General features: G+C 51.1%; 1 protein-coding gene across 1 annotated transcript in view; it reads left to right on the top strand.

Moving 5' to 3' along the window:
- The window catches only part of Tnfrsf8 (TNF receptor superfamily member 8), a 47,417-nt gene extending 35,531 nt beyond the window's left edge, over positions 1-11,886 (top strand). Inside the window, exons 12-14 of the mRNA XM_074081334.1 lie at positions 660-685; positions 2,555-2,759; positions 5,811-11,886. Of these exons, the coding sequence (XP_073937435.1) occupies positions 660-685; positions 2,555-2,759; positions 5,811-6,052 (473 nt within the window). The 3' untranslated portion in view covers positions 6,053-11,886. The remainder of the gene's footprint in view (positions 1-659; positions 686-2,554; positions 2,760-5,810) is intronic.
- Positions 11,887-19,838: the final 7,952 nt, after the last annotated feature.

The following is a 19,838-nucleotide window of genomic DNA, read 5'->3' as shown; positions in this document are numbered from 1 at the left end:
GGGCCTAGGCTGACTTGCCCTAGGGTGAACTTGATGTGTCTGGGGGCCACCTCCACCTTTCTCAGATGGCCAACGAGCCATTGTTAAATGTCAGGAAGCATACCCCACACACGGTTTCTATTTAACATGAGAGAACACTGCTGTGGGGCCTGGAGAACTAAGATGAGCAGGTAAAGGTTGTGCCCTCAGGATCATGGCATCCTGAGCCTACAGAAGGGTGGCCTGGAGGGAAGGAGGGCAACCAGAGAGCCATTATCCTCCAGGGGCAGGTTGGGCAGGTGCTTCTCCTCAACCAGGCTTTGTGTGTATGTGTTGGGGGCTAGGAGGGGTCCAGGGTGCTGATTGACTTAGTCACTCACAGTGAGAGGGGGCTGGGGAAGATGTGATCCCATCCCATCCGTGGTAACTGGTCCCCACCACTTCCCTCTCCCACTGCGTGTGCAGACATGAGCTTTGGGTGGTGAGCTCCCTGTGCCCAGGGGTGAGCACTGACCCAGAAACCATTCCCTGTCCTCCAGACTAACCACATGACCCTGGGCTGGAGCTCGGTCCTCTCGTGATACCGGGGAGCCACCTGTCAACAGGTGGGGTGGGGTGGGACGGGGCAGGTGACTACCGGATGCCTCTTGGTGAGGTTCTTGCTCTTTGACTTTTTGCAGATTCCGGACCAAGAAGGAACCCGACAGTAAGTAACCCTCTCTTGCCCCAACTCAGCTTCGTGCCCCCAAGTCTGACTCTTTTCCTGTCAGATCTGTGCTTTCGGGGCTGCTGGGGGAGGACCATCCCCTGGCTGGGGTCTTCAGCAGGGAGCCCCACCCCCCGCAGCAGCCTTCAGCTCCTGGCACAGCCCCAGGGGATTTCCAGAAGGGCTTGCAGGCAGTAATTTGGTTTTGGTCACTTTGGAGCCCACGTGTGGTCAGGAAGTCTGTGTATTTTCTACTTTTCTCTTTTACTGCATGAGTTTCGTTCTCAAAGCTGGACAACAAATGAGTAGCACAAAGGTTTTGAAAGTAGGCTGCCCGGCATTGAGCACTCACTACATGCTAGGCACCTCTTTTTGTGTTTTCTGCAAGCTCTCCCCAGGAGTCTGGACACTCAGGGGTTGGTGCTGTTGTCCGGTTTGGCAGCCCAGGGCAGATCAGGATCTGAGCTCTGCTTTGTGAGACTCCAGAACTGGACACTGGTCCCCTGAGCTGCCTCCTAGTGGGTGATCTGTCTCTCACGGTGAAGCACTCACTGTGTGCCAGGCGCGGAGCTGGGGTCTTTGCAAACACTTTGGCATGCTTACAGCCTCCTGCACAGGGCTGGTGTTCTGGCTCAGGTCTTCATTATGTTTGTTCTGGTGACCTGCCAGTGTCCAGCTTCCTAGGGGCTTTGTAGGGATGGACTAGGACCCTGATCTCGGAGCTGAGGGAGGGGTGTGGGGTGCAAGATAAGGCACTTGTACATGGTCTGGTGCCAGGTGCGTATGGTTCACTCACTATTTTCCATTTATCAAATTTTCTGTTGCTTCTTTTAATTCAGACATTCCTACACTAACACAAGTTTCTGTTCTTTAATTTTTAAGCATAATATACAGAACCACAAACAAATTCAATTTAATATTATGTGTGATCCCATTCAGTATGCTTGGATTTGTTGCTGTTACAATACCGAGAAATTTCATGAACACAAGAAATGGTTTATACTCATTTATATAATGAGTATAATGATTTATATAAGATAATCAAATGTGACTGCTCCGGGAGCCCGTGTATTGTAGTAGCTTGTTTCAAAATGCAATCTTTTGGCCTTGAAATTATTATAAAAGAATATTCAAGATTGCAAAGATAAGCTGTCTGAATTACTCAGCCTCGCTCCTTTTGAAGACCAAAGGTGAATTACACTTTAGGATAATTCACGAGACCACTTTTCCTTCACATTTATCCATAAAAGTAAAAAACAAACAACAATCCCTTAAAGACATGGCTATTTTGGGAATACATTAGTGTACTCTAAAAGCCTTCTGTCCCAGGAGGCTAGGGTGGAGGAGCTGGGAGTGGGGATACTCCAGGAGATGGTGGGCCTGGAGGGGGTGCCAGCATTTAGATTTTGGCCAGACAATTAGCAACTGTATGACCTGGGCAAGCTACTCTACTTCTGTGTGCCTTGGTTTCCTCATCTGTAAAAGGGCAGGTGCTAATATTATACCTTCCTAGGGTAGCTGTGAGAATCAACATGTCGAGGCTGGGTACTTTGCTGACTGCCGTCATCATTTAGCACAAATTAAAAGCATTGGAATTTGGCTCAAGAGGTAGAATGCCTGCCTAGCAAGAGTGAGGACCTGGGTACAAACCCCAGTGCCATCAAAAAAAAAAAAAAAAAAAGGATGTGCTTGAAGACTACACATAGGTGTCTCATGTTGTCAAGGCTGAGAAGCCCAGTGTAGCTTGTGGCAGCCTTTAAAAGCAGAGAGGGGACTCCCTGGGGCTGTAGGGATGAAGAAAAGGGGACTTTCTCATTCAGAGGTTTGGGGACTTGGGGCACCCTGTCCCAGCACCCATCCCTTCTGCAGCAGCCAAGAAGTGTGTCAGTGTCAGAGCCGGGAGCAGAAGTGCTGAGTGTCGTGAGACCCCCATCTCTGGAGATGTGTGCCCATGTGGGGGCGTCCTGCCCAGAGAGCCTGCCACTGTTGGATGACAGCCCGGCCACAGGCCCCTTGGCCCCTAGGGACCCTCCTGAGCCCCGGGTGTCCACAGAGCACACTAATAACAGGATCGGTGAGTAGGCCTGTTTGAGGGGTGTTGCTGTGGCCAAGGAGGGAGGGGGAGATGGGTGCTGGGCCCTGGATGGGACCCAGAGGCCCTGGGGGACCCATGTGGCTCATTCCGCCTCTGCCCTAAGTTAGGCTTCTATTAAGGCAGGGTGGCGGTGGGAGTGTGTCACGGGGCCACTGGGAGAATGGCGTGCTAGGGTCTACTAGTATTGAAGAGAAGTGAATGCCCTTCCAGCCCCCAACACAGAGCACCTGAGGGGACCGGAGGGAGATATACTAGTGACAATAAGGCCTGCCACTTGTCTGGCAGATCTCTTCATGTCTGTCACACCATCTTCCAGGGATGATGTCCTTTTCCCCATTTTACAATGGTGGAAACTGAGGCTCAGAGAGGTGAGGTGATTTTTGCTGTCACACTGCTATGAAGCAGCACAGTGCAACGCAATCCCATGTCTGCTGGGCTCTGAGGCCCTGATTTGTCCACACCACCAAGGCCTGCAGGAGCATAGGGGTCCAGGAGCCCAGCACTTCCCATCTCAGCTGCCCTCCAGCTTGGACAAACATTCTGCTGTGGCTCCCATGGGCTCTGCCTCCTCTCTCACTTACTACCACCATGGCACACAAGGGCATTTCCTACAGAATCTATACCTGCTCATATGCCATCCCTGCTTAAACCCCAGCTGCCCCCATCACCCTCAAGATGAAGCCCCAGATTCTGGGTGTGGCACTCCAGGCTGATCACAGCTGGCTCCTCCCCACCAGACTCAACCTACCCAGGTACATCTGTCTGCTCTGTCCTTACGGGCAGTTTCTTGCATTTTTAGGTTCCTCTGTGGGACCTGCTTCTTCACCTTAGAGCAACCAACTCCCCTCCCTTGAGCCTAGCTAATTCCTGATGAATTAGTAGACCTGGCCTTCCTTGCCCTCCCCCACTCTCTTGAGTAGGCCAGATCTGCTATGCATCCTGAGATCCCAGATTCCCTCTCCTACCTACCTAGTGTCCCTGGCCCCTCATTGTCCCCAGCCGTCAGCAGTATGGCCTTCCCCAGATCCATCTGGCTTCAGGCTCCCTGAGGCAGGGCTTCGGTGGGCCCCATCTTCTTGTCTGGAAAGTTTGCAGGCCCTCAAGAGAGTGGAGGGGCATTGGTAATTGTTCTGAGTATAATATATCTATGGCAGACGCTGGTGGTGGGAACTCTTCAGGATAGTCTTTGTCTTGAATGAACTTCTGCAATTGTAACTTTCAGTAAATTTTATTTGAAAAGAATGCATTTGGAGAAATACTGCCAAAGGCTCCTTCAGATTTCCTAAGAAGTCCTAATTGGAGTGTTTGAGTCCAGGCTGAGTACAGTGCCCGGAACTCTGGGTGGGGCTGCCTGAGCATGTGGGAGGAGGGAGACGGTACCGGCTTGGCACAGGGCTCTAAGTGGGCAGCCTTCCTCAGATGCTGTGCCCGTGTGCATGGTGGTGATGGTGCTGCAGGGTGCAGAGGGGAAGCCTTGGAGAGCCTCTAGGACACAGATTCCCCCTTGTCCTCCTAACGCCACACTGGAGGAGCAGCTTCTTTTCCAGTTCACAAGGACCAAACTCCCCTCTTTGGCCCCCACCTGACCAAGATACCGCCCTTGGAGCTTTGGGTGGGGCAGGAAGTCCAAGTAGTCCACTGCTGGGGTGGGCAGCTGATGGGGGCAGAGCTAGAGGAGTCAGAACCCATGGAATGTGAGGGGCGGTGGCTTGGACTTGGCTTTGGATTTTTCTGCCCAAGCAAAGCCCATCCTCCCCCCATGCAAATCCCCTACCTCTCATCTGTCGTCTGCCCTTCTGGCTTCTGTCATGGCCTAGAGACCCCTTGCTCACGACCTCTGGCCCAAATCTTTTGCTCAGTCCCTGTGGTCAGGGTTCCCAGGGCCAGGGGCCCACAAACCTTGACAGAGGGTGTGCTCTGGGGCCTGAAGCTCTCCTGAGCTGGTGTTATGCAATGATGCCAGGGCCCTTGCGAATCCTTTTGGGGTTCCTGAACCTGAGGGGTATAACTGGGTAACCCAGTGAGGCAGGAGTCCCTGAGCCCCCTACCCCACCCCTGCCCCATCTCAAGTTCTCTCTTGAACTTCCTCATTTGGTCTCCAGAGCCCAGGGCAGGACAGCTGAGAGCCAGACCCTGGTCTGAGCCTGAGGCCAGTAGCACTGGGCCCTGGCCCAAGTCCAGCCTTCCCCCGCCCCTTCCCAGACAGTTTAGCTTCCTGGGCCTCCGTGTCTCCCTCTATAGAGAGGCCATGCTGAAAGCCCTCTGTATCAGCCTGTACTGAGGACCACAGGGTCATGCCTCCTTAGCCAGGGCTGGGTCATCCATTCCAGTAACACTTACCCAGCACCCACGGTGTTCAAAGGCTGTGAGGCTACTCTGAAACACTGCCCAAGGGGGTCCCTGGCCACTGTTGCTTATGAGTAGGGCCAAGGCCTCTGCAGGATGCAACCTGCTGGTTGGGTGTGCCTGACTGAGGCTCCTGAGACATGGGATTTGCAGTCCTAGGCAGACAGGGACAAGTTGGTCACCCAGGTGACAGCCTTAGGCACATAGATGAAGTCAAAAGAGAAGCCAGGTGGGTGAGAGTTTCTTTGGGGATTTTTCCGAGCCACCTGGTGACCTTGGGGAGGTCATTTGACCTTGCTGGGCTTCAGGTTCTTGTCTGTGCAGTGGATAGTGATGGGCTTGTTCTTGTAGGAGTGCTGGGCCTCAGAGCTGGTGCTGGGAACCGTCTAGTGCGTGCTTGGCTCCTCTGTGTCTCTGCTACCATTGCTGTCATCTTGGTGCTGCTGGCCTTTCTCAGTGGCTTACTGCATTCTCTCCTTCCCTGCCTGCTCCAGGACACATGCCTAGGGTCACAGTGCCTTCCTCGAGTACCAGGTGGGCCAGTTCTGTGGAACAGAGAAGCTGTGTCATTTATCTGAAGTCACACAGCAGGCGTGGTGGAAGTAGCCCGTGGTCCCTCCTTGCCACCTCATTCCCATCCTAGGGCCCTGATTTCCCCACCTCACCCATCTTCTTGCCTTGCAGAGAAAATCTACATTATGAAGGCTGACACGGTGATTGTGGGAACCGTGAAGACCGAGGTACCTGAGGGCCGGGCTCTCGCGGGGCCCACAGGGCCTGAGTTGGAGGCGGAGCTAGAGGTGGACCATGTCCCTCACTACCCAGAGCAGGAGACGGAACCACCTCTGGGCAGCTGTGATGTCATGTTCTCCGTGGAGGAAGAAGGGAAGCAGGACCCCCAGCCCTCAACCGCCTCTGGGAAGTGAGGCCCAATCTGGGACCGGAGGGGAGCTGCATAGCTTTTGAGGTCAGGGTGGCACTGGTGACACTGAGCTGGGGACAGAGGCCCATGGGGCTTGAACTGAGGCTCCAGCATCTAGTGGTGGACCAAGACAGGGCATCTTGCCTGATCCTCCAGCTCAGAGCACTGGCCCCAGAGCCCAGCACTGGGCATTCGGTCAGGGCCAGTGCCCCGAGGGAAAAGTCCAAGCTGGTTCCAAGCCCCCTGCCCACAACCCTGTCTGTCCTCTCTCCCTGGATCTCAGAGGTGACACCCACCAGGCCTTGCTGGCATGCCGCCAGCCCCCAGTTACTGTAAACATGTCTACAGTGGGCACAGAGCCAGCTCCTGTGGCTTCTCTTGAGTCAAAAGGGAAGTCGAGGAATAGAGCATTCATTGTCAACGGCACCACCCAGGCTGCAGCACTGCACGGCCCTTGGCACCCATCTAGGCCCAGCCTGGTCCCAGCTCTGCTTGGGCTCAGTGGGAGCCTACAGGTGCTACCCACCTTCCCTGATCTGCAGCCCCCATGCGGACCAGGTTTACTGGTCTCTGAATGTCCTCACCAGTCCCAGGCATGGGGGGCATTTGGGGACTTAGGTGTCTACAGACCCTCAGCAGCTTGGCAGCCCTGCTGGGTGAAGACCCTGCCCACCCAGTGATAATGGAGACATGCCTGTTCTGCTCTGTCAGGGGTTTTTTTCCCCCCACACAAAAATGGGGGACTACAGCTCTTTCTGGGGTCTTCACCTGCTGTGGTGCCACTTGGAATGAAGAGACATTGTCCCTAGATCTGCCAGCTTGCAAAGCCACCAGCACCAGCCCTGCTATCTGGCTCCCGGCACTCTAACCCATAGCATTTGGATGTTGGAAAGGCCTGGGCTCACAGAAACATTCTGCCTTCTTCTGCACCCTAGGGAAGGGTGCTGGTGGTTCCATCTGGGTGTTAGGACTTCTGCATTTCACACTAAGGGCTAAAGCTGCCCAACTCCCAGCCTCCAACCTCTTTTAACAACAAGTGGCCGATGACACACCCTGCAGCCCAGGGACTCCTGGACTTACCCTTTGGGAGCTGTTTACTCAGCAGCCACTCCCTCTCTGGAGGAAGCTGGTTCTGGGTCAGGAATCACGAGGGTAGGTTCTGAAACCACTCAGATGTTTTGGGGGAAAGTTGGAGTGGCTGGGGCATTGCTAGAAGTGGTTACACCAGGACCTGGACATTGGCCAGAAGGACATTGAGTGTGTCGGGGGATCTTGGTCTAGTGGTAATGCTGATGATGTTAGTGGGCATGCCTGGTGCCATCCACAGTGCTGTCATAGGAGCTTGTGACCGTCACACTCCTTCCTTGACTGGAAGATACTGCCACAGAACAAAAAAAAATTTTTTTTAACTCCTGATCCTCCTACCTCTACTTCCAGAGTGCTGGGGTTACAGGCATCGCTGCCACAACGCAGCTGCTATACATTTTAACAAAATTTTTAATACTCTTAAAAAATTCCTTAAAAATGAAGAATTTTGATGCTAAGAGCTAAGAAGGATCATGGAAATAGTGAGAACCTCTGAGCAGAAAGGCCTGAGGGCTGTCCTTCCCTAGGGCAGGGATTCCCTCTGTGTCCCTGACACCTGTGGTCAAGGGCAGGAGCTCATGACCCGCTGAACAGCCGGAGTTCTTCCTTATCCATCCAGGCAGGTTCTTCCACCATGTAACATCTCCTCTCTGGCCCAAAGCCTGCCCTCGGAGGAGACTCAGAATAAAACCACTGTGGTTTTAAGATGGTGGACAGAATCTTGGGCCTATCCGGGGCCTTCATCCCTCTGGGCTGAGCTGAGCAGTCCCACCTCTCTGACACAGGGAATCCAGAGAGCAGTGAATACCCAAGCCTTGGGAGGCAGGAGAGGACTGGGAGTCTATGTGAGTATTGGATGTCTACACCGGAGTGGCAGGCCCCCACCACCACCCTGAGCACAGCTCAGGGCCACAGTGGAGTCTTCTCCCCCTCCACCACCTGGCTCCTGTGTGGGGTGGAGACCAAGGATTGTGGACAGACCCAGCCACCCTATCCCTGGGATTCTAGGCCTCCTCCTCAGCCTGGCCCCTGCACCAGCCACTGCCTGTCTTGTGACCCAGCCAGGACCCAGGGGCTCTGGCTCTTGCATTGTGCAGGAGGGCAGATGGACTGGCCACTGCTCCTCAGAAGAGCAATTCCCAGGCTGTAAAGACACACCTCTTCCCGAACAGTCACAGGCAGGGAGCAACAGCACATGATCATATTCTTTTCTTTGAAGCTTTCGCCTTTAAAGAAAAACCAGTTTCCCAAAACAGTTTTGGAGGTGTAAACTATTCTATATCCCTAAAATGGAACCAAAGGACTGACTCCTGAGAGCATCTCAGCCCTCCCTGCCCCCAACAGAGAGTCCTGAAGACCCAGGTCTGGTCATAATTGTCTGTGCTTACCAGCACTGATGTGTTAAGACAAGTAGACATAAAACTGCAGGGATGAGGGGCAGCTCTCCATAGTTCTTCACAGGTCTTCTCTCCAGCAGATGTGCTCAGATCCAAGTTCTAGTCCCAGCTCTGCCATTTACCAGCACGCCATCTTGGTTATGTTCTGTGATCTCTCTGAGGTCATTTCCAGTTGCTATATCAGAACACCTGAGACTGGAAAATTTGTAAAGAAAGGAGTTTTTTTCTGGCTTCCAGTTCTAGTAGCCAGGAAGTCCAAGATTGGGTGACTATCACTCTTGATTGGTGCTTGGTTTCAAATCTGCCCTCTACCCTAAAGCCTGTTTTTGCTTATTAAGGTTAACCTGGGATTTGGGGCTACTGTGGGCACCTGCCCTTAGGGGGTCAAGTTGCTGTGGGATCTGCAACAATGGCCAGGGATCCTCTTGCTGTGTGAGGTGTCCAGGGAACCGTTCAAATCAGTCTTAAGACTGCCTATTTGTTAAAACAAAGTCTGGGTATGTTTGTGAAGTCTGTGGTCCCTCTGAAGAGAACATTCCTGGTTCTAATACACTCCAGACTGCATTGTATCACTGCTTGAGATCTTTCCTCAGTTGAAGAGGAGCCTCCATGGACTAGTGGAGTGGCCCAAGTGGGAGAGGGCCTGCCTAGCAAGTGTGAGGCCCTGAGTTCAAACTTTACTACTGCCAAAAAAAAAAAAAAAAACCTCCTTCCCTCTCTCCCCAAAACACCCACCATAAGCCTGGTCCAGGTCTAGCTGCAGAGGATTCCTGGCATACAGAAAGGCTTTTCTCAGGGCGCTGGGTCCAGCAGATATGACAGACAAAGGCTCTGTGAGTTGGGTGGTGCTATGTGCTACAGGAAGCCCTGGTCTGGGCTCTGGGGCTGGATATGGCTGGGAGGGGCTGGGGAAGGCTTCTCAAGGAGGTGGCCCCTGAGCTCCACCTATGTGAAACAAGTCAGCAAAGTCGGGAAGGCAGGGAACAGTCAGGCAAGGGTCCCGATGTTGGAAAGTCCTCCACTTTGAGGTCTAGGAAAAAGATTGCTGTAAAGGAAGCACGGTGAGCAAGGTGGGGAGAGAAAAGAGGCCTGGACATGGCGGGCCTTAGATTTTCTCACAAGAACACCACTCCACATTTGTCTATTGTCTTCCTGATAGAACAATAAACATCCTGGTACTATCTCAGCCATGAGAGAGAAAGGCCAAACCATGGGTGTCAAAGGTCACCTATTTCAGAGGGAAGCTGGGAATGCCAGCACTGGCTCATAGCCAGGAAGCAGTTGGATGTGTTTTCTCAGAAAGGCAGAGAACTAAGACAACATTCCTGGTTACTGTTGTTGCCACAGATCCAGCTTACTGTTACCGCAGAGGGTGAGGAAGCAGTCAGTCTAGGTTTCTCTTCCCTCAGGTGGCTTCCAGGCAAGCAAAAACCAAACTGAAAAGTCCTGGGGAGGCTGGAGGCCTTGGTTTGTTTTGGCGCTTGCTTCTCAAGGCTGCAGGCCTTGGTCATGCTAGCATCAGAGTCAGCAGTGGCCGGCACTTTCCTCCTTAGGAGGCCAGCCCTGGGAGAGCAGTTAGGTGAGCCTAACTGTTGTGGCTGTCTCTTGCTAAGTAATAAGTCATCTCAAAATGTAGTGGTTTAAAACAACAACAGTTATGTGTTTTGCTCGCCGTTCTGGCTTGGCAGGGAAGGCTCGCCTCTGTCGACATAGCACTGCTCTGTGGAGACCCCACTTCCAAGGGGGCTGGCAAGGGGTGCCTGGCATCAGCTCCTCTCCATGGAGCAGCTTGTTAACTAGGGTTCCAGGACATAGAGCCCCAGAGGCAAATGGAAGAAGGTACCAGGGTCTTCAATCTTGGGGGAATGGGCAGAGCATCATTTTTGCCATCCTTTATGGGCCAAACTGACACAAGATCAAGGGGACCTTGACACAGGTCCCTCACTTTGACAGGAAGAGTATCAAGGAATTTTGAGACCATACCAGTGCAAGGCATGGTGCTTACCCTTCACATCTTGTCTTGTTTCTTCCTCTGATTTTACCACTGTTTCTCCAGTTGACTCAAGGGACGCTAAGTAAGCAGAGGTCGCCTGGCTGGCATTGGGATGCAAGGGTTTCTGTCTCCAGAGTTTGTGCTCTGGACCATGAGGCTGGCTGGAGCACTCAGCACCCAGGCAGTCAGAAGGTGACAGATCTGGGATTTGAACCCACAGCTGATTCAAAAACATTGGAGGCACCTTCTAGTTTTTAGAGAGGGAAACTGATGTTCCCAGAGGTCTTGTCTGGCCTGCCCTAAGGAGGGGGCAGGAGCTGGCACCTTCTAGGGCAGGATGGGGCCCCTGGGGCTGCACAGTCTGGTCAGGAAGTCACAGAGCTGTGGGCAGGTTGTGCAAGAGCAGATTGTTGCGGGGACGTTGTTTTTTTTTTTTTTTTTTTTAACTGCAATTGTACTTCACTCAGGAAATTCCCATGGCTTCAGCATGTTGCTATGAGGTCCCCACTCTGGGTAGGAGACCCTTGTGGATACTGGTCACTCACGAGGTGAACCAGGCTTCCTTCATCAAGAGACCTACACTGACCCAGGTGCTGTGGCTCATGCCTACAATCCTAACTACTTGGGAGTTTGAGATTTCGGTTCAAGGCAAAAAGTTTGGAGGACCCCTTCTCAACAAATAAAAAAAAGCTAGGCGTGGTGGTGCATGCCTGTCATCCCAGCTGTGTGGGAAGTAGAAATAGGAGGACCAAGGTCCAGGTTGGCTCTGGGTATGAACGTGAGAGCCCCTTTGAAAAATAACCAAAGCAAAAAGGCCTGGGGGTGTGGCTCAGGGCTAGAGTGCCTGCCTAGCAAGCACAGGCTCTGAGTTCAAACTCCAGTACTGCCAAAAAAAAAAAAAAAAAAAGAGCCACTCTGCCTTTTTGGGCCAGACTCAGACAAGAGAGATGAAAGGGCTCCATCCACCATCCGAGAGACAACTTGTTAGGTAGAAAGCTGAAGATAAGGATTAGCACTTACCTCTTTCTGAAAAGATAAATTCATTCACTCAGCCACTCATTTAGTCGCTCAAGCAATGGATCTGTGTGGAGTACTTACTGTGTATTAGGCACAGTGCTGGGTGCTGGGGGGCACAGTGAGGAGGCTGGGAAGTGGTGGGGTATACTGGAGGCCAGCCTCCAGTCATCTTCGACACAGGCCAGCATGGGACTCTAAGGCAGGGTGGACAGCATCCTGCTTAGGTGCTGGACCTCCACATTCTCTGTGGACTGTATTTGCTAAGTGAACCTACCCCAAATGGACGCTGTAAGGGTGAAGTTTGTACCTTAATTTGTTAAATAAATACTTATTAGGCCCAAACTACCTTCCTTGCTGGGTGGTCCTGGGGACACACAGCCCTGCCTTTGCAGAGGGTGATGGCAAAGTGTATTTGGGACATTAGCTGTCAGGAACTGCTATGTGGTGACCCATAGGGGCTTCGGTGTGGGTCAGAGATGAGATGGGGCTCAGGGAATGTGGCCCAAGCTGTACTGGGTCTAGAGAAGGGGACAATGACTTGAACGCTGAAGGAAGTGAACAGTTGCGTCAGAATGACAAATAATGAGAGCTTGTGAGTCTGGGCTGGACACTGCCCGCCACTCTTGCGTGTCCAGGTTTCTAAAGAAGAAAGGAATGTGGTGATTTATGTCATGGACAGGATTTCCCTGCAGATACCGGAAAGAGAGGCTAGAGGGCCTGGGCTGGCAGGTGGTGGGAAGTTGCAGTGGCCTCAGCCTTGGGAGGGAATGGGGAGCTCCTGGGGAACTGGGGCTCAAGGGGCTTTCCTTCCAGTGTGAAGGGGAAGAGCAAGCCTGAGCACTTCAGGAACTCTGGCAGGGAAGCCTGCCCTGCAGCTCAGGAACCTGGGCTTCACACCCAGCCACCATCAAGTTCTGAGTCTGCATTTCTTAGCACCTATTAGGCTCCAGATGACGTAGACTCTGATCCTTACAGCATCCCTGCAAGGCAGAAGTCGTATCCCCATTCTACAGAAGAGCCGATTTGTTCAAGGTCAAAGCCACACACTAGTACATGACCTGGGTTAGAACTTGTCTGCAAATCTAGGTGAGGACTCCCCAAAGAATCTCTTTTGCTGGGCTTTTCAGTGGCTAAAATGCCACGTGGTCCCTTGGGGCTAAAGGTTCTTGGGATCATCCTTGGGTCACAGGGCTGGGAACAGGTTTCCATGAAGGGAGGGTAGGAAGGCATACAGTAGTGGTTTAATAAGCGTGTGCTAGGTCTTCAGGGCAGGCAGGGCTGGCAGGACAGGCCTGGAGAATGGGAGGTCCCACTTCCTGGGAGGGACATCCTGCAGAAAAAACTTCACCCTGAGACAAAACAAAGGTGGCCAAGTCACTGCCACTATTTCAAGAAGCCTTGGGACTCCTTAGCCAGGGTTACTTTGTCCCTCCTCTGAGTTGTCATCCCCTCCCCTCCAGCTTCTACAGGGAGTGAGTCGATGCTGAGTCACCACACCCGACTCTAACCAGGCTGTAGAAGACACACTTACTCGTAAACATCTGACTGAGTGAAGACTGGGAAATATTACTGATTTCTTCTTCCTTTTGAAAAGTTGCTGGGGAAATGAGGTCAGTGATGTCGGCACTACGTGCTCCTTGCTGGTGAGCACAGGACCAGGTCTCACATGCTGTGTTCCCCAAAGTCCTGTGTCAGGGAAGTGGGACTAGAGCCACCCCATGTCCAGCCTGACAGAGAACTGTGCCCTTTCCCATTACTCTCTCTTGTGTTCAGCCTGATGGGGGACTGGCCCCCACACTCTGTCACCAAGGCAGTTCTGAGCTGAGGCCTTGCTAAGGAGGAAAAAATTGTGCTGGCTGTGGACTGGTGAGCCCCAGGGGTAAGGCAGCATGGTGGGCCTAGTCTGGGCTGTGCAGGGCAAGGCTGAGATCATGAGGGATTCAGGCCCCATGGCCCTATGCAGCCTCGTCCTCTGGGGGTCTGGGGTAGAGACAGGTGGTTGAGACCCCACAGAGAATCTGTGGTCGGAAAGCAAGATAGGCCTGAAATTCATCTCCTCCACAAGCACTGGCTCTGGAGAGATCCCTGTTCCAGGCCACACGAGGAACCCAAGTTTTCTATCTGTGATTGAACCTCTTGTGGCAAGTGCTACAACTTAACAAGCAGCCATGGCCTGGCAAACCCTGCATGAGACAGACTTGAAATGTGCTAGAGAGAGATTTGTTCTGCATCAGGTGTTCACATTTCACAGGTCATATAGACTCAGGTGAGTTGCCTAAAGTAATCTATAAGATAGATAGAATAATCAGGCCTTGTAATTGAGCTCTCCTGCAGTTACTGCAAATATCAAATGGGACCCCAGATATAGGGTAGGGGGGTCATGCCTACCATACCCAAATGCTCAGAGGAAAATGAAAACCATTGAAAGACCTGGAGGAAGCATGGAACAAAGGGTATACTGTGTCCATGGATAGCATAAATTGAAGTTGCTGTGACATCCGTTCTCCCCCAAATTCTCCTGTCAGATCTCAATTTAAATCACAGTTGGAATTCAAGGAGCTTGACAAATGGATTGTTTTTTTTCGAGGCAGGGTCTCACTATGTAACCCTCGAATTCATGATCCTCCTGGGGGGTTACAAGTATATACCACCATGCGGAATTTAAAATATAGAGAGAATAATAAAGAACCATATTTAATTAAGTCAAGTTTGGAAAAGATTAATAAGCAAAGGAAATTCATCCTATCAGATACTACAAATCCTTCAAAGTTCTACTAATAAAAATTATGGGGATTAAAAAGGAAAAAGGAGATCAGTCAGTGACACACTCATGTGCTTGTGATAAATGATGGACTATTTTCCTGTGAGGCAGGAGAGAAGTAAAGTTGGATCTCCAGACCTGACAAACCATATGCAGTCCAGATGTATGATAGGTAAATTATAAGGCCAACGAAAGAAAATGTCTTTATGACCTATGGGTAGGGAAGGACCTTTCGACTATAATCCAAACTGCAAAAATATGGGTGGATTTGACTACATTGAAATTAAGGACATTTTTAAACAATTAAGACCACCTATAAACAAGGGTGCCAAGCAGGATGAAGTATTTATGATATCTAAAAATGGCAAGGGATTAATATCTAGAATATACAAGGAATTATTACAAAGCTACAAGAAGACAGGAAATAATAAAAAATATGATCAAAGGATGTGAACAGGCAGATCAGAAAAGGGGAAAACCAAATGACTAACAAGTAATGACGAGGGGCTCAAACTCATGAAGGTTCAGAGAAATGCAAATGACAGTGGCTTCCACCTCGCGCCCAGCCAGTGGGCTACAGTTAGAAGACTGACTGATGGGGAGTTGAGGGGAGAGTAAACAGAAATGAGGACCCTCTAGCTCTGCTAGTGGGGGTACGATTGGTGGGGGTACCCTGTTGGAATTTTTGGCAGTGTTAGTTACACAAATACTGCATGATCCTAGAGACATTCTGACACCTGCTGCCAGCACCATGTGATTCATGAGAACACGATTGCAGAGGTGGGTGGGGATGGAAGCAGAGATTGGGGAAAAATAAAGCAAGAGAGAAACCTTGGAATAGGTGGGTAGCTTAGTGGCACAACATGTGCTTAGTGTGCGTGAGATCCTGGGTTCAATCCCAGCACAACAAACAAAACACCCAGGAGCCTAGTACAGCAAGATCCACTCTACCTGAGGATCCAAAAAATGAGAGTGAGAGACTGGTCCATTCAGACCAGTCACAAAATTGTGAAATACCTAGGAACTATAAGAAAGGGGAGGTGAGAGGGAGGAGAAGGGACTGGTTGAGGGACTCATTTTCCTGCTCAAGTTAGAGAGGCTGCTTGCAGATGGCAAACTCAGAGAGGACTTTGGGAAACTGAGGCCAGAGTAGAGAGTGTACATAATGGGGAGGCAGCCATTGCTTGTCTTGGAGTCCTTGTCTAGAGAATTGTGGTTGGGCCAGGGGTGGGACCAGCTGTTTCTTTGGATCCCAAAGGCCAGAAGGAGAGACCAGTGATGGGGAGGGAAGGAAGGATGGAGTGGGAGTGGGGCAGGAAGTTGTGAGAGGTAAAGAGGTCCAGGTTCATCCATCTGGTGAGAGGAGTCCTGGCAGAGCCTCCAGGAAGCTGAAAGGAGGCAGAATCAAAAGCCATGAACTTTGAAAGTATAAAGGGGCCAGGGTAGGGCACTGGGAGGAAAGGAAGAGAGGATGGGAGGAAAGGAAGGAAGAGGGAAAGAAATAAGGAAAAAGGAAGGAGGAAGGAAGAAAAGACAGGAAAAAGCAAAAGAAGGAAGGGAAAGAGAGGAAGCAGACAAAAGGCAGGAAAGAAGGAAAAAGAAAAGGAAGGAAGGGAAAGAGAAAAAGAAATGAAGGAAGGGAAGAGAGAAAAAAGGAAGGAAGAAAGGAAAGAGGACTTCAACACTGTACAGGAAACCCACACTGAGATCAAAGGCCACGGCAGATGTTGGCATGGTCGGGTCCTACACGTTATCGAGTGTTGTGGGTGCAGCCCCTTGGGAGAGGCTTGGCAGGACCTAGTGAAAATGAAAATGTGTTCTCCTTTCTAGGTTCACCTCCTAGAGAAGCTCTCAGCCCTGTGCCTTGGGGCAGGTGAGGACGTGCATGGCAGTGCTCAGGACAGAGAGCTACAAACCCCTGAAAGTCCAAGTCCGTTATATGGGAGCCAGGAAACCAGGGGTGGACAGTGGGGCAGGCAGAAAGAATAAGCCAGATCTGAAGTTATCAACACGGAAAGGTCTCAGAAACACCACTGACAGGAAGAAGCTGGGGGCAGGACGGTGTGCTGGGATTCTGCTGCTTGTGTAGATGGACAGGCTTGATGGGAAATGCTGGGCCCTCAGTGTCCAGGACACCATTCCCATGGGCTCCTGAAGCCATGGAGATTCAAGTCCCTTAGGTAAGATAGCTTAGTGCTTGCCTGGAACCTACATTCTCTTTGTACCCAAAATCATCTTTAGGTTCCCTCCTCATACCTAATACCATGTAAGTGCCATGTGAACAGTTGTCACACTATTGTTTAGGGAATGATGACAGAAGAAGGTCTGTATGTGTTCCGTACAGACACAACTTACTATTTTTTTAGAGCATTTTCAATCCTCAGTTGATAAAGCCAGGGGTTCAGAACCCTAGGACACAGAGGGCTGACTGTAACACTCTAAATTGTTTGTGTATGAAGGCACAAAATAGAAACACAGTAAACACAGAGTCAGAGTTGTCTTTGGAAAGAAATCAAGAGAATGAGGAATGGGGCTCAGGGTCAAGGACTTCCTGTTTAATTATAAAATAGAAGAATTAGAAAAAATAATTGAACAAGAATTCACTGGGACCCTACTCCACTCCCCCCCCCATATCTGTGCTGCTTTTTAGGTGCTAGGGACTCAGCAGAGAACAAAAGGGAATGACAGCTGCTGTAAAGTCAATAACCACTTTAGTGAGGGTGTGAGGTTGCCCTCTGAGAAGGAAGAGTCTCTGAGCAGAAACTGGAGGGAAGTGAGGAAGTGACTCACGGAGGTATCTAGAGGAAGGGGGACCCAGCAGAGGGAGCTGCCAGAGTAAAGGCCTGGAGTCAAGGAACATATAAGGTTAGAGGGGAGGTCAGTCTGGTTGTTAATGCTGCTCATGTATTAACATGGGCAGTAGGAATGTGGGCGTTCTTTATGTTAGGCTTTGCATTTTTTTCTAATTTCCAAAAAAGAAAGGAAGGAGGGAGGAAGGCAGAGAGAGAGGGAGGGAGGGAAGGAAGAGAAGGAAGGAAGGAGGGAAGGAGGGAGAGAAAGAAGGAAGAAAAGAAAGAAAGAAGGAAAAGAAAAGATACTGTAGGGTTAAAAAAGATCGCTACAAAATATATCAGCATGGTTTGTAGTAGGATGAAAAGGAGACCTTCCCTTCAGGTCAAGTTCATGCATAGGACAAGGGCCAACTGTGAGCATTTCCATGTGGGGCAGTCACTCTAGCAGGACAGCACGCCTTCCTTGTACCATTAAAGACGGGTTTGGAACCAAGCCTAGACCTGCTCTGTCCCCACCTCCCTGTATCTCTCAGAAGTCACAGAATCCTTGAACATCAGGACAGGAGAGCAGTTGGTCCTAGTCCTGAGATGGCCAAGGCCAGGTGACTGTGGCTGCCCCCTTCTCCACCCAGACACACCTGGCTCTACGATCCTGCACCCTTTCTGTAGATCCTTCTCAGTGCAGAGGATGAAACCAGCCTGCCTCCCCTGCTCTCATGTTAAGAGGAGGATGCTGAAGCCCAGAGAAGGGTAGACACTGGTCCAAGATCACACAGGGAGAGACCTACAACGGAGAGTCTCCTGAGTCTTAGCTGGCTTCACTTGTAAGATTTAAAAACCAAGGGTCTTTTTCAGATGGTTCAGGACTGATTTGGACGTTGGGTCCTGGGAAGAGGCAATCCAGAGCAGGGAGGTTTCTTTTTTTTGGGGGGGTGGGTAGCTTGAAGGATTTCTTGGCTTCCTTCCCCAAATTAATTTGCCTGGGTCTTCTCCTTTTGTCTAGGAAACAGGGAAATCTGCAGCCCAGACTCTCCTCTGTTTTGGATGATGTAGACATGAGCTAGATTCAGTGCCCAGACCCCAGCATGGAATGGCCAGCTCAGTCCAAGACATGCAGGCAGGGCAGGTAGAGGGCTGCTGAAGGTGACAGTTGCAAGGCTGCGGCTGACACCAGGCTCTGCTTCCTGTTCAGTGATTTTAGGACATGAGTCATCAGGGGCTGGCCCAGCACATTCAGAGCGCTGAGATAAGCGAGACAGCAGGGCAAAAAAGGTCACTCGCTGTTGCAGCTGCTGGGCAGGGAAGGGCAAGGGGTCTCTGCCAAAATGTAGCCCTCTTGCAAGACAGGACGCCATGGTCCCCAGGAGGCCAGGCTGGAAGGAGCTGGCTTTGTGGCTGCTTCTGAGAACTTACTCAGACAAGAATACACCCCAACCCCCACCACACACACACCACCCTCTGCCTCCCCAACCACCCTCAGCCACAGCACCTGCTATACCTAAACCTTCAGATGGTTCTCAAAAAGGCATTCCTTGGGAGTGAAAAACCCATCAACAGCCTTGGAAGTGGGCCCAGGAATCTGCATGTTTAACAAGACTTCCAGATGATTTTTAGGCTAAGTTTCCTTCCGAAGTTCCCACTAGAACACCTGGCAGACAGCACGCATTCTGTTAACAGAATGGCTATTCCTGCACGTGTTGCTTCCTGCAGCCAAGCCTTCTCCAGTTTGCAGAAGCACAGGTGTCGCTTGCTGGAGTGTGAGAGGAGAGGGGGCTCTCTGAGGGCCATGGGCTTCCCTGGAGGGTAAGGAAAGGCTCTGAAGTCCCAGGTCAAGGTTCATATTCTGTGCATGCAGTGCCCGGGTTGGTGACCAGAAGACTACTATCCTGTCTCTGCTGGTGATCTCTAGGTTACCTATTATAAGGAACAAATGGCACTTTTTCTGCACTGTAGCGGTCTAAGAGATGCATGGTGGGGTGAGTAGGGCCTAGGAGTGATTGGGCTGACTGGATTCCTAAGCTTGACCCTGACAGGTACGCATTCACTCACTCACTCACTCACTCAGTCCCATGTTTAGCCCTTCTTTGCCTTCTGCGTACACTTAGCAGAAGTTCTTATTCACTCCCACTCTATTGAACCTCTCCTTTTGTGTATCCCCTGGACCTCAAGGAAATAGGACCCATGACTGTCCCTTTGCTACCAAGGACTATATGGTAATAGTGTGAGCAGCTATCATGCTGAGCTGAGTTGCTTTGCTACAAAGACTGTCAAATGTGTTTGAATCTGTCATACCCCTTCCTAGACGTGTCAGGGTTCTGGAGAGCTGGACCTCCTGGTGCAGGACAATGTATAACACCAACATATGTCGGTGACCAGAGTAGACTTCAATAACTGCCAGTATCACAACTAGTAGGTGAGGGAGGGACAGGCAAAAGACCGATTACCCCAGTGAGTTACACTGGGTAAATTATGTTAGCCTGCCAAGCTGGGTGGGTTGAAGTCAAGGGCAGTTTCAAGAGGAGAGAGAGAGGGGCTGTGACTGCAAAGACAAGCAGGTGATCAGCAAGAAAACAGGGAGGGTAAGATATGTTGTCCAGTCAGAGGAACAGCCTGGACAAAAATATGGAGGGGGTGACCCTGGATGTCCAGGGGGTCAGAGCTTGGAACTGGGGGTCATGGTGCCCATCTGCCTGGCAGGCAGCCTGAGCCAGGACATGAGGCCTCCATGGTCTTCACAGGAGGCT

Source organism: Castor canadensis, chromosome 7 (assembly GCF_047511655.1).
Source record: "Castor canadensis chromosome 7, mCasCan1.hap1v2, whole genome shotgun sequence".
Taxonomy (NCBI): domain Eukaryota; kingdom Metazoa; phylum Chordata; class Mammalia; order Rodentia; family Castoridae; genus Castor; species Castor canadensis.
Note: the sequence above shows the minus strand (reverse complement) of the source record. Positions and strands in the feature narration are given on the sequence as shown.